The sequence below is a fragment of the Mustela erminea genome, chromosome X, assembly GCF_009829155.1.
Source record: "Mustela erminea isolate mMusErm1 chromosome X, mMusErm1.Pri, whole genome shotgun sequence".
Taxonomy (NCBI): domain Eukaryota; kingdom Metazoa; phylum Chordata; class Mammalia; order Carnivora; family Mustelidae; genus Mustela; species Mustela erminea.
In genome coordinates, this window is record NC_045635.1 from 54,349,754 (window position 1) to 54,364,235 (window position 14,482).

At 38.4% G+C, this 14,482-nt stretch overlaps 1 protein-coding gene across 1 annotated transcript in view; it reads left to right on the forward strand.

The window, feature by feature from the left end:
- LOC116583382 (hephaestin) overlaps window positions 1-14,482 on the forward strand; it is a 133,717-nt gene that overhangs the window by 6,124 nt on the left and 113,111 nt on the right. Inside the window, exons 2-3 of the mRNA XM_032331479.1 lie at window positions 2,742-2,944; window positions 12,060-12,304. Of these exons, the coding sequence (XP_032187370.1) occupies window positions 2,769-2,944; window positions 12,060-12,304 (421 nt within the window). The 5' untranslated portion in view covers window positions 2,742-2,768. The remainder of the gene's footprint in view (window positions 1-2,741; window positions 2,945-12,059; window positions 12,305-14,482) is intronic.

Here is a 14,482-nt window from a genome sequence, read left to right on the forward strand (position 1 = left end):
TATGTTTGTGTCAGCTTATGGCACTCTAGTAGTAGCTGTTTATGGTATACCTACAGAGCCCCCATCACCATTTTTGGCAATAGATACACAAAGACCTCTAAGATATGACATCCATCTTCAAAGAGTTTATAGTCCAATCTGAGAAATAAAGACAGTTCATGAGCCAACTCACATAATGGTATCACAAATATAAAGTCCAACTTAATGCAGTTGGGTGTTATAGAGAGTAAGTAGTCTATCAGAGGTCACTGTTATGGAGAGCCTACAAGGGGCTTTCTGGGGAAGTTAGGATTTAAGTTAGCCCTTAGAGTAGAAATGTAGAACATATGGTTTGTCAGGAGAGAGTAGAGATAAATAAAGTGTAGTCAGGTGGGAGAAAGAGAAGGAAACCAGCAGTTACTTTGTTATGTTCTAAACATGAATCGTACTGGGGCCCTTTCACGTAACTTTTCTAATTTACTTCTACAAGGTTAACATTATTATACATATTTTATAAGTAGGAAAACAAGTTTCGAGTGGTTATGTATTACCCAAGTCTACACAACTGGTCAGTGGGAGACCCAGGTTTTGGAAAGAAAAACCCAGGAACAGGTCCTCCTCTATATCAAGTGTTATCTGCCAAATGTCATATGGAGACTTGGAATTAACACTTGATCCATTGCTGTATGGGGAAGGTACTGAGATTTTGTAGGGGGGTCTATTGTTCTGTTTATTAACCAGGGTAAATATCTAGGTCTAGCCAGAGTAAATATCTGGGAATTTTCTATGTGAGTCTGTATATATTTTGATTTTCTATTCTTGATTAATAGTCATATTAATATATGTAAGTCTGTATATACCTTTGATTTTCTATTTTTGATTAATAGTCACTATCTCATATGTATAGGACTAGAATTCAGTGAAATGATTTATATAAACCACTGAACATTGTGTTTAGCATATAGTAATCTCTCAATGAATGGTAGCTTCGATATGTATTATCCTCATCATGAATGAGATTAACTAGGTGTATCTCTTGCTATATGAGTATATGTGTATTTCTAGAAGTGATTATAACAACATGTGGTTACATATTGCAGAGTGTATGGGACTTTCACAGATATATCTATGGCTATAAGTAGATGCATGTTCTCTGTGCTTATATGTATATGAGTATATTTTGTGGAAGGTGGTATAGTATGGTGATCGAGAACATGAGATTGAAGTCATACTTTCTGGGCTCACAACCCAATTCTACTGATTGTTAATGAGGTGACCTTGGGCAAATTCCTTTACACTTCTGTCATGCAGTTTCTTCTTCTGTAATGTGGGGATAATAATGGCATATGTTTCATAGTGTGGTTGTGAGGATTAATGATTTAATCTATATAAAACTCATAGAATAGTATCTGGTTTGCCATTCACACACAATAATATTGATTTATTGTTATTGTTACTAAAGTATAAGACTCTGTGTGACAGTGCGATTTTATGTGTGGATGCAAATGTGTGCATTTCTGTTTTAGATAAGACTGCATGCACTTATGTCTGCTTTTATATAAGACTGCATGAATTTATGTATTTGTGTATTTATATTATTGTCTATATTCCTGGTTTTGACCGTAGCTGTGTATGATTTGACTGAAGGCTTCATCCCAACCCCAAGAAGTCCAGCCTTTTGGCTGATGTACTGGAATGAAAGACTGGAGACTCAGTTCTGACTCTGACTCAGTAATTGTTCTAATAAAATGTGTTTGTGCATAGCAGAGAACATTTCTTCTAAGATGTTAACATTTCCCTCACATACTTTCACTTCTTTTGTTTCATTATTTACTTTTTTGAAGCATATTACAAATGCAGAAAAGGGCACAAATGCTAAATTCATAGCACAATATATTTTCACAAATGGAACACACCCATGTAGCCAGTATGTAGATCAATAAATATAACATACCTACAAGCATTTATCCTCTTCTTTTCCCAGTCACTTATCTCTTCTTAAAGGGCAAACACTATCTTGGCTTCTAACAGCATAGATTAGTTTTATCTGATTTTTTACTTTACCTAAATTAAATCATACAGTATGTATATACTTTTGTTTGGTATCTGGTGTCTTATTTCTTTCTGCAATGTTACATTTGTGAGAGACATCTATTTTTTTTATTTGTAGTTGTAGTTTATTCATTATCATTGCTATATAGAATTCCACTGTATAAATAAAATACAGTTTACTCATTCATTCTAGTGTTCATTGACATTTTGGTTATTTCTTTTTTTAGGTCTAAGAACATTCCTGTAAACGTTTTTTGGTGAATTCTCATTTGTTTTTAAACAATTCATAGAGGATGGAAAGTGGCAACAAAGGAAAAAGAGGTATAGGGAGAATTGGTGACTTGATTTAGGTGCCAGTGAGTCAGTGACCCAACCAAGTTTCTGGTGCCCGTTTCCTAATTCTTGGGCCAGATTACATTCTTCCTTTTACACTGCTGAAGGGACTGTATCCAGACTTCTAATCTGAAAGAAGCGATGCATGATTATCACTATAAGTGGCTTTTCAACTTTGGTCTCCAAAGTCCAATATACACAGATCATTGAATGTTTCTTGAATTGAAAGAGATCAGGTAAGGGAGAGATTCTGGGCTAATTCTTTTCTTTCTTTTTTTTTTTTTTTTTTTCTTCTTTCTCAGGTAATTGGTTTGGCTCTTGCCTCTTCAGTTTTTCAGACACAGGCAAAGACCTTTGTTTTCTTTCTCTCTTAACAGCTATTCATCTGACAGATTCCCAGAGTAATGTGGGCCATGGAACCAGGCCATCTCATCTGGACTCTGTTCTTGATGCAACCTTTGTGGCCCCATCCAAGTGATGGGGCCACTCGAGTTTACTACTTGGCTATCCAGGATGTGCAGTGGAACTATGCTCCCAAGGGAAGGAACATCATCAGGAACCAGACTCTGGATGACGACACGTATGTGTAATCATTTGTGGATCCCTTGAGTTCAGGAGGTAGCCTTTTAAATATCTTTTACTCAGGGTGTGTTAGCAGCCAGCTCTTGATCTTCATGGCCATATAACCAGTGGTACATTTGCTGGTAAGAGTTATTTGACTCAGGAGACAGCAACCTACAAGGAGTCTTCTTTTCCACCCTGAGGTGCCTCAGCGTTTTTAGGGTCTTAAATGATATTCCATATTCTCTTGATTTGGAAATGATATCTACCATGCATTCAAAAAAAGAAAGAAACATGAAATATATACAATATTCATAAGATGTGTGTGTTGGAACTATGCTCCTATACTTTAGTGGAACTACATTGATATTGGATATGTGAAAATGTGAAAAAAAATGTGGTAAACCTCAGAATCAAGGTAATAATAGTAGTAGCTATGAATTATGTAACAGTGTCTCTGCAACAGTCACCATACTAGAAATATACATGCTTTCTCTCACCTAATTATCACAAAAGCTCTGGGAGGTGAGTATGAATATTCTCATCTTACAGATGAGAAAACAGATTCAAGGAGATCAAGAGCCTTGCCCAAGTCCTATAGCTAGTAAACAGAAGAACTGGAACTTAACTTGGGCAATGCTAGTACTCTTCTCACCATTCTGCCTTTCAAAGATTCCATAAGATTAGTATTTCTTAATATTTGAGCCTTGCTATGTTCTTCAAATATCTGTTAAAAACTAATGTATTAAAGAATCTTTTGTGATCATGAATCACTTTACCTCCTCAAATCCTCAGAATTTTCCAAAGTTGAATATAATATCTAAAAGATCCCTAGTATGTATTAGAGTTAGAAAAGCAGCTACACTTTCTGTTTGTTTGTTTGTTTTTGACAAACCACCTACTTGTCCATCTAGTTTTGGAGTAACACAGACTTTTTATTAGAGGTGTCCTTTAGGGATAACTTTATTAAGTCCCATCCCCAATTTTATTATTTTATATATTTCTGTGTTTATTTCCCTCACTATAGCACATACCCTTCCCAATGAGCATCACCCAGGGACTCCATCCCTCCAACCCCCTTCCCCTCCAGCAACCCTCAGTTTGTTTCCTGAGATTAAGAGTCTCTTATGGTTTGTCTCACTCCCTGATAACATCTTATTTCATTATTCCCTCCCTTCCACATGACCCCCCACACTGCCTCTCAAATTCCTCACATCACTGATATCATATGATAATTGTCTCTCTCTGATTGACTTATTTTGCTTAGCACAATACCCTATAGCTCCATCCACATCATTGCAAATGGCAAGATTCTGTTTTGTTTTTTGATGGCTGCATAGTATTCCATTGCATTCATCTATATGACATCTCATATAAAGGGCTATATGCATCTATATGCATACAATGGAATTATATATATACATGCATCTATATGCATCTATATGCATGCAATGGAATTATATATATATATATATATATATATATATATATATATATTTATTTATACACACACACACATACCACATCTTCTTTATCCATTCATCTGTTGATGGACATCTAGGCCCTTTCTACAGCTTGGCTATTGTGGACGTTGCTGCCATAAACATTGCAGTGCTCGTGCCCCTTCGGATCACTACATTTGTATCTTTATGGTAAATATCCAGTAGTGCAATTGCTGGGTCATAGGGTAGCTCTATTTTCAACTACTTGAGGAAACTCCATACTGTTTTCCAGAGTGGTTGCACCAGTTGCATTCCCACCAACAGTGTAGGAGGTTTCCCCTTTCTCTGCATCCTCACCAATGCCTGTCATTTCCTGACTGGTTAATTTTACCCATTCTGACTAGTGTGAGGCGATATCTCACCGGGGTTTTGATTTGTATTTCCCTGATGCTGAGTGATGTTGAGCATTTCTTCATGTGCCTGTTGGCCAACTGCATGCCTTTGCAGAAATGTCTGTTCATGTCTTCTGACCATTTCTTGATCAGATTATTTGTTCTTTGGGTGTTGAGTTTGATAAGTTCTTTATAGATTTTTGGATACTAGCCCTTTATATGAGATGTCATTTGCAAATATCTTCTCCCATTCTGTCAGTTGTGTTTTGGTTTTGTTGGCTGTTTCCTTTGCTGTGCAAAAGCTTTTGATCTTGATAAAGTCCGCATAGTTCATTTTAGTGCTTGCTTCCCTTGCCTTTGGTGATATTTCTGGAAGAAGTAGCTGCAGCTGAGGTTGAAGAGGTTGCTGCCTGTGTTCTCCTCAAGGATTTTCATGGATTCCTGTCTCACGTTGAGGTCTTCCATCCATTTTGAGTCTATTTTTTTGTGTGCTGTAAGGAAATGGTCCAGTTTCATTCGTCTGCATGTGGCTGTCCAATTTTCCCAACCCATTTGCCCATTTGTTCAAGAGACCATCTTTTTTCCCATTGGACATTCTTTTCTGCTTTGTCGAAGATTAGTAGACCATAGATCTGAAGGTCCATTTCTGGGCTCTGTATTCTGTTCCCTTGATCTAATCTATATGTCTGTTTTTGTGCCAGTGCCATACTTTCTTGATGATGACAGCTTTGTAATAGAGCTTGAAGTCTGGAATTGTGATGCCACCAGCTTTGCTTTTCTTTTTCAACATTCCTTTGCCTATTTGGGGTCTTATCTGGTTCCATATAAATTTTAGGATTATTCGGTTCATTTCTTGGGGAAAAAGTTGATGGCATTTTGGGAGGGATTACTTTAAATGTGCAGACTGCTCTAGGTAACATAGACATTTCCACAACATTTGTTCTTCCAATCCATGAGCATGGAACGTTTTTCCATTTCTTTGTGTCTTCTTCTATTTCTGTCATGAGTACTCTGTAGTTTTCGGAGTACAGATTCTTTGCTTCTTTGGTAAGATTTATTCTTAGGTATCTTATGGCCTTGGGTGCAAGTGTAAATGGGATCACCACCTTAATTTCTCTTTCTTCTGTCTTGTTGGGGTATAGAAATGCAACCGATTTCTGTACATTGCTTTTTATATCCTGACACTTTACTGAATTCCTGTATGAGTTCTAGAAGTTTTAGAGTGGAGTCTTTTGGGTTTCCCACATAAAGTATCATATCATCTGCAAAGAGTGAGAGTTTGGCTTCTTCTTTGCTGATCAGATGTCTTTTATTTCATTTTGTTGTCTGATCACTGAGGCTAGGACTTCTAGTATTATGTTGAATAACAGTGGTGATAGTGGACAGCCCTGCCATGTTCCTGACCTTAGGGGAAAAGCTCTCAGTTTTTCCCCATTCAGAATGATATTCACTGTAGGTTTTTCATATAGATGGCTTTTATGCTATTGAGGTATGTACCCTCTATCCCTGCACCATGAAGAGTTTTTTTCAAGGAAGGATACTTACTTCATCAAGTTTTATTTTTTTTTCAGCATCTATCGAGAGTACCATATGGTTCTTGTTCTTTCTTTTATTAATGTACTGTGCAACATTGATTGATTTGCAGATGTTGAACCAACCTTGCAGCCCAGGAATAAATCCCACTTGGTCGTGGTGAATAATCTTTTCAGTGTTCAGTTGAATCCTACTGGCTAGCATTTTGGTGAGAATTTTTGCATCCATGTTCATCAGGGATATTGGTCTGTAATTCTCCTTTTTCATGGGGTCTTTGTCTGGTTTTGGGATCAAGGTAATGCTGACCTCATAAAATGAGTTTGGAAGTTTTCCTTCCATATCTATTTTTTTGGAAGAGTTTCAGAAGACTAGGTATTCTTCCGTAAATGTTTGGTAGAATTCCCCTGGGAAGCCGTCTGGCCCTGGGCTCTTGTTTCTTGGGAGATTTTTGATGACTGCTTCAATCTCCTTACTGGTTATAGGTCGGTCCAGGTTTTATATTTCTTTCTGGTTCAGCTTTGGTATTTATATGTCTCTAGGAATGCATCCATTTCTTCCATATTGTCAAATTTTCTGGCATATAGTTGCTCATAATATGTTCTTATAATTGCTTGTATTTCTTTGGTGTTGGTTGTGGTCTCTCCTCTTTCATTCATGATTTTATTTATTTGAGTCCTTTCTGTTTTCTTTTTGATAAATCTGGCCAGGGGGTTGTCAATATTATTAATTCTTTCAATGAACTCAGCTCCTAGATTCATTGCTCTGTTCGATTGTTCTTTTGGTTTCTATTTCATTGATTTCTGCTCTGATCTTTATAATTTCTATTCTCCTGCTGGGTTTAGGCTTTGTTTACTGTTCTTTCTCCAGCTCTTTTATGTATAGGGTTAGGTTGTGTATTTGAGACCTTCCTGGTTTGCTGAGAAAGGCTTTCATGGTTATATACTTTCCTCCCAGGACCGCCTTTCCTGCATCCCAAAGGCTTTGAACAGTCGTGTTTTCATTTTCACTTGTTTCCATGAAATTTTTTTCAATTCTTCTTTAATTTCCTGGTTGACCCATTCATTCTTCAGTCGGATGCCCTTTAGCCTCCATGTATTTGAGTTCTTTCCAACTTTCCTCTTGTGGTTGAGCTCTAGTTTCAAAGCACTGTGGTCCAAAAATATGCAGGGAATGATCCCAGTCTTTAGGTACCAGTTGAGACCTGACTTGTGACCCAGGATGTGCTCTCTTCCAGAGAATGTTCCATGCGCACTAGAGAAGAACGTGTATTCTGCTGTTTTGGGATGGAATGTTCTGAATATATCTGTGATGTCCATCTGTTCCAGTGTATCATATAAAGCCTTTATTTCCTTGTTGATCTTTTGCTTGGATGATATGTCCATTTCAGTGAGGGGGGTGTTAATGTCCCCTACTATTACTGTATTATTGTCAATGTGTTACTTTGATTTTGTTATTAATTGGTTTATATAATTGGTTCCTCCCATGTTAATGGCATAAATATTTAAAACTGTTAGATCTTCTTGTTGGGCAGACCCTTTAGGTATGATATGATGTCCTTCCTCATCTCTTATTATAGTATTTGGTTTAAAGATCTAGCTTGTCTGGTATAAGGTTTGCCACCTCAAGTTTCTTTTGATGTCCATTAGCATGGTATATTGTTTTCCATTCCCTCACTTTAAATCTGGAGGTGTCTTTGGGTCTAAAATGAGTTTCTTGTAGACAGCATATGGATGGGTCTTGTCTTGTTTTGTTTGGTTTTAATCCATTCTGATACCTTGTGTCTTTTGATTGGGACATTTAACCCATTTACATTCAGGGTAACTATTGAAAGATATGAAATTAGTAACATTATATTGCCATTAAAGTGACTGTATATTGTCTCTGTTCCTTTCTGGTCTGTTACTTTTAGGCTCTCTCCTTGCTTAGAGGATCCCCTTCAATATCTCCTGTAAGGCTGGTTTGGTGTTGGCAAATTCTTTTAGATTTTGTTTGGCCTGGAAGCTTTTTACCTCTCCTTCTATTTTCAATGACAGCCTAGCTGAATATAGTATTCTTGACCCAACATTTTTCTTGTTTGGTGCTCTGAATATATCATGCCAATCCTTTCTGGCCTGCCAGGTGTCTGTGGATAGGTCTGCTGTCAATCTAATATTTCTACCTTTGTAGTTTATAGGTCTCTTTTCCCGAGGTGCTTTCAGGATTTTCTCTTTGTCTCTGAGACTTGTAAGCTTTACTATTGGATGATGAAGTGTTGACCTATGTTTATTGATTTTGAGGGGGTTCACTGTGCCTCCCGGATTTTGATGCTTGCTTCCTTCCCCAAATTAGGGAAATTCTCTGCTATAATTTCTTCAATATACCTTCTTTCCCCACCCTTTCTTCTTCCTCTTCTGGGATCCCAATTATTCTAATATTGGTTTTTTTTTTTCTTATGGCATCACTTATCTTTCAATTTCTCCCTTCCTGATAGAATAGTTGTTTCACTCTCTTTTTCTCAGATTCCTTATTCTCCATCATTTGGTATTCTCTATCACTAATTCTCTCTTCTGCCTCATTTATCCTAGCAGTAGGAGCTTCAGTTTTTTATTGCACCTCATTAATAGCTTTTTTGATTTCCACTTGGTTGTATTTTTTTCTTTTATTTCTCCCAAAATCGCTTTTATTTTTCCTGAATGGGGTTCCCTTGAATATTCTATGCTTTTTTCAAGCCCATATAGTATCTTTATAATCATCATTCTGGACTCTAGTTCTGACATCTTACTAATATCTGTATCAACTAGGTCCCCTGCTGTCGGTACTGCCTCTTCGTTTTTCTGTTCTGTTTTGTTTTGTTTTCGGTGAGTTTTCCAGCTTTGTTATTTTGTCCAGAGAAGAATAGATGAATGAGAGAGCAAAGTTTTAAAAGGGTAACAACAACGACCTCAGAAAAATATATATTTACCAAATCAGATGGGACCCAAACCTGGGGAAAGAAGAAAGGAAAAAAAAAAAAAAAAATATATATATATATATATATATATATATATATATATATATATATATATATGTAGGCTGGTTAATAGAACAGAGCCACACACTTGATTTTGGGTTAATTTTGATCTGTTAGAAGAATCTGCCTCCCATAATTTTAAAGAAGGAAAAACTTATATATATTTATATGTATACATATATATGTGTAAGGGTAAACATATACGTGTACATACACATATGTATGTATGTGTAAAATTGGTGAAAGGATAGACTATGACTCAAAAGATGAAAATTTTAAAAAAAGATTTTTGAAAAGGAATTGATAAGTTGGTTGATTTAAAAAAATGAGAATGTCGGGGCACCTGGATTGCTCAGTGGGTTAAAACCTCTGCCTTCAGTTTAGGTCATGATTCCAGGGTCCTGGGATCGAGACCCACATCAGGCTCTCTCTTCAGTGGGGAGCATGCTTCCTCCTCTCTCTCTGCCTACTTGTGATCTCTGTCTGTCAAATGAATAAATAGAATCTATATATATATATATATATATTTTTTAATGAGAATGTGATTAGGCTGGACATTAGAACAAAGCCATATGCTAGATTTCGGGAATATTTTTGGCTATTGGAAGAAACTATCCCAAAATTTTAAAGAAATAAAATATTACATGTATATAAAAATAAGGTTAAATACAATGAAGGGATAGAATGTGAGTATAAAAATGAAAATTAAAAAACAAATTTTTAAAAGGCATTGATACGATAAAATGGTTAAAATAGGTTAAAATAGGAATGAGGAAAAAATAGAAAAAGGAAAAAATAAGGAAAATTTTTAAAATTTAGCTTTGAAAGACAAATGAATTATGGGGTGGGGGGACACATAAGTTCAATGTAACTGTATTCCCCTACCACTTGTGTTTTGCAGTTTTCTTTGATCAGTAAATTTGGTCTTAGCTAGATGTTTTTGCTGATATAATGGGGGGGGGGCATTGCAGTGGCTGTCAAATATTTTTGCCCAATGCGGAATTGCACTTCCCTTGCCAGGGGACAGACTAAACAATTTGCTCGAGTTTGTTCTCAGTAGATTTTGTTCCCCGAATGCTTTCTGTATAGCTTTGGAGGACAAGAATGAAGATGGCAGCCTCCCAATCTCTGACCCAGAGGAGTCAAGAGCTCAAGGTCCTACTCCTCAGTGCATCCTTAGGGAAAAACAATCACTCTTGTATCCCTGTTCTCTCACCACACTCTGTAGTCAGCCAGCCTGTGACCAAGTGTTTCTATCTCTGGCACATGGTCCCACTTGGAATCTCCAATCCCAGCAGATTCCTGCAGTGTGCTCCTGTACTGCCCCTCCTGGTGGAGAAGGGAGAGGGGTCTCCCTGTATCTTCCACTTGTGGGGTCCCTTCTTGAAGAGTGGTCTGAAGGTGCCTCATATCATGGTTTAAGGTAATCCTGAGCTGAGTGCCCACTCCTCAGCTCCATCTCTGCAGCTGGCTTCCCCACTCCAAGACTTGTGTGTTTGCCATACTCATGCACCCCTGGTCTTTCTGTGACCCTGCAGACCCTGAGACCAACTGTCCCAGTGAGGGCTTCACCCCCTGATTAGCCTCAGGAGCAATGTCCCTCAGTGGAACTCACTTCTAAAAGTTCTGATTTTGTGCTCTGCTGATTTACCATTTGCCAGGAGCCGGCCCCTCCCCAACCATGGTCTATCATTCAGTATATTGCCTCAGATTCACTTTTCCACAGGTCCTTCCTTCCAGAAAGCAGATGCTTTCCTGTTCATAGAATTGCTTCTATTCTTTTCTTTGATCTCCCGTTGAATTTGTAGGTGTTCAGAATGGTTTGATAACTGTCTAACTGAATTTCTGAGACCAGACAAAATTTAGGTCTCCTACTCCTCTGCTATCTTGCTCTTCCCCCTCCCTATCCCCAATATTTTGAAATAATAGTTAACATCTATTAAGCTTTTACTGTTTCTCAGGCACTGTCCTAAGCTCTTTATATATTTTAATTTTTTTTAGTCATCATTATCGTGTCGGAACTTGGTACTATGATTATGTCCATTTTACAGATGGGGAAATTGTGCTTAAAGTAGTTAAGTAACTGGTTCAAATTCCCACAGATTTTTAAGTAACAATATGGGCATTTAATCACGTCATCCAAGCTCTAGCATTTGTGACCTTAATAGCTATACTATAAGATCTCACATATATAGCAAGATGATGCAAAGACAGGCCATATAGACTGGGATTTAATCACTTAAAAAGAGTCAGTCCATATTTGATTGTTTCCCCATTACTATATATTAGGTTGAACTGTATGAAATTGATTTTTTTGGAGGTTAAAAGTGGTCAAATATTAGCATTTTATATGGTTTTTTTCAGTTTTTTGTTTATTTATTTGAGATATCGAAAGACACACACACAGAGATAGAGAGAGAGAGAGAGGGAGCAAGCAGGGGAAGGAGCAGAGGGAGAGGGAGAAGCAGACTCCCCACTGAGCAGGGAGCCCAATGCAAGGGTCAATCTCAGGACCCTGGGATCACGACCCAAGCCAAAGGCAGACACTTACCTGACTAAGCCACCCAGGTGCCCCAATTTTATATGCCTTAATTTAAGCTTCCCATTGTCTAAAAGTTAGACTCTAACCTTCTGTGTTTTGGTCAGTACAATCTCATTTTCTCTTGTTTTGCTTTAAACAAAAAATCATCATTTTTGGCCAGCTTCTTCTGGAAAAGAACTCTCCAGAGGTTTAAAGATGGTGGCAAAATTCTGAGTCTTTCTCTTCTTCCTTCCCAGAGTAGCTTCCAGCTTCCTAAAATCTGACAAGAACCGGATAGGGAGCAGTTACAAGAAAACCATTTACAAGGAATACAGAGATGGCTCATACATGGATGAAATGGTCCAGCCAGCTTGGTTGGGTTTCTTGGGACCAGTGTTGCAGGCTGAGGTGGGAGATGTCATCCTTATCCACTTGAAGAATTTTGCCTCTCGCCCCTACACCATACACCCCCATGGCGTTTTCTATGAAAAGGACTCAGAAGGTAAATCAGACCACCCTTTCTTTCTCCCTTTCACAATAGATACTGCATTTCTTTTACTAACATTTAAGAGAGAGGAGCTAGGAATGAAAATAGACTTTTTTCCTCTTTATTGATCTGAGGTGGCAGGGACATTCCCAGAAAAACTGATAACTAATGTTATCACTTCTGCTGTTCATATGTTGTGGTTCCGGACAAGCCACTTCCCCTCTCTGGGCCTCGTATTTTTCATTAGGTACATGGAGATTCAATCTGCCTTTTATCATGAAGAATTACTTGAGTGACATTTCCATAAAATAATTGGCTGTTCTTTGGAAAGAAGAGAGTGTGCTGTGAATATAAAGGGACACTATTCCAGTATCGTGGTCTTCTGAAAGGTCCATTTCTTTTTCTTAAGAGCAGTTTACTAATATGTATCTCCCACCCAGTGGCCTATAATAATGACACAACAGTGAGTGACTAAAGTATAAAGGGAATCCAGGTTTTGACTGGCCCACTAATTCCTGTATAGCCTTGGACAAGTTACTTTTCCTGTTTTCTCCTCCATAAAAAGGGTAAGTGGACCAACTGGTCATTAAGTTGGTTTCATGTTTTTTAATTTAAATTCTACTATAGTTAATGTATAGTGTTGTATTAGTTTCAGATATACAATACAGTGATTCAACAATTCCATACCTCAACTGGTGCTCATCACAAGTTCCCTCCTCAATTTTTATCACCTATTTCACCCATCTCCCTACCCACCTCCCCTCTGGTAATCATCAGTTTGTTCCCTGTAGCTAAGAGGTTTATAGCTATTTCTTGGTTTGTCTTTTTTTTCCCCTTTGCTCATTTGATCTATGTCTTAAATTCTACATGTAAGTGACATTATATGGTATTTTTCTTTCTCTGACTGACTTATTTTGCTTAACATAATACTCTCTAGCTCCACTCACGTCATTGCAAATGGCAAGATTTCATTCTTTTGTATGACTAAATTATATTCCATTGTATATATATATACACCACACCCTTATCCGTTCATCAATGGATAGACACTTAGCTTGCTTCCATAATTTGGCTATTGTAAATCATGTTGTCATAAACATAGGGGTGTTGGTAGCCCCTCCAAATTAGTATTTTGTATTTTGGAGGGTAAATACCCAGTGGTGTAATTGCTGGATCATAGAGTAGTTCTATTTTTAATGTTAGGAGGAACTTAATTTGGCTTTAGATTACAGGGTGATGGATATTAAGGATGGCTCGTGTTGTGATGTGCACTGGGTATTATACATTACTAATGAATCATTGGACACTACATCAAAAACTAATGTGACTACCTGAACATTATATATATATATGTGTGTGTGTATACATATATATATATATGTATATATATATATATAATCTTTTAAAAAGATTGAAATTGGGTGCACCAGGCCAAAGCGCGCCGCCACGTTGGCTGCAAAGCAGCAGTTCTCCAGAGCCAGCTGGCGCTCCAGGTAGCGGCCATACAGCCCCAGCGCCTCAGTCACCTGCAGGTAGCTGGCGGCCTCCAGCGTGTCTTCCATGGTGTCCATGGACAGCGGCAGCCAGGCCGTGTAAATGAAGTCCAGCAAGCGCTGCAGGCCAGCCGCCAACGGCACGTGTAGGTGGATCGTGCTGGCCCTGGATTCCCGGGTGTGGCTCTTGAACAGAGCCCTGAAGTAGTCGCTGGAACATGCGAGCAGCGACCTATGCGCCTGGAACTCAACGCCCTCAGCCTCCAGCGTCACGTCGCACAGGAAGCCCTCGGCACACAGGGCCTGATAGCCGGAGGAGGAGTCAAGATGGCGGAGAAGTAGCAGGCTGAGACTACTTCAGCTAGCAGGAGATGAGCTAGATAGCTTATCTAAAGATTGCAAACACCTGCAAATCCATCAGCAGATCGAAGAGAAGAAGAACAGCAATTCTAGAAACAGAAAAACAACCACTTTCTGAAAGGTAGGACTGGTGGAGAAGTGAATCCAAAGCGTCGGGAAGATAGACCCCGGGGGGAGGGTTGGCTCCCGGCAAGCGGCAGAGCAAGGGAGCACAAAATCAGGACTTTGAAAAGTCTGTTCCACTGAGGGACATCGCTCCAGAGGCTAAACCGGGGCAAAGCACACGCGGGGTCAGCATGGCCTCAGGTCCCGCAGGGCAGAAGGATCGGGGGTGTCTGAG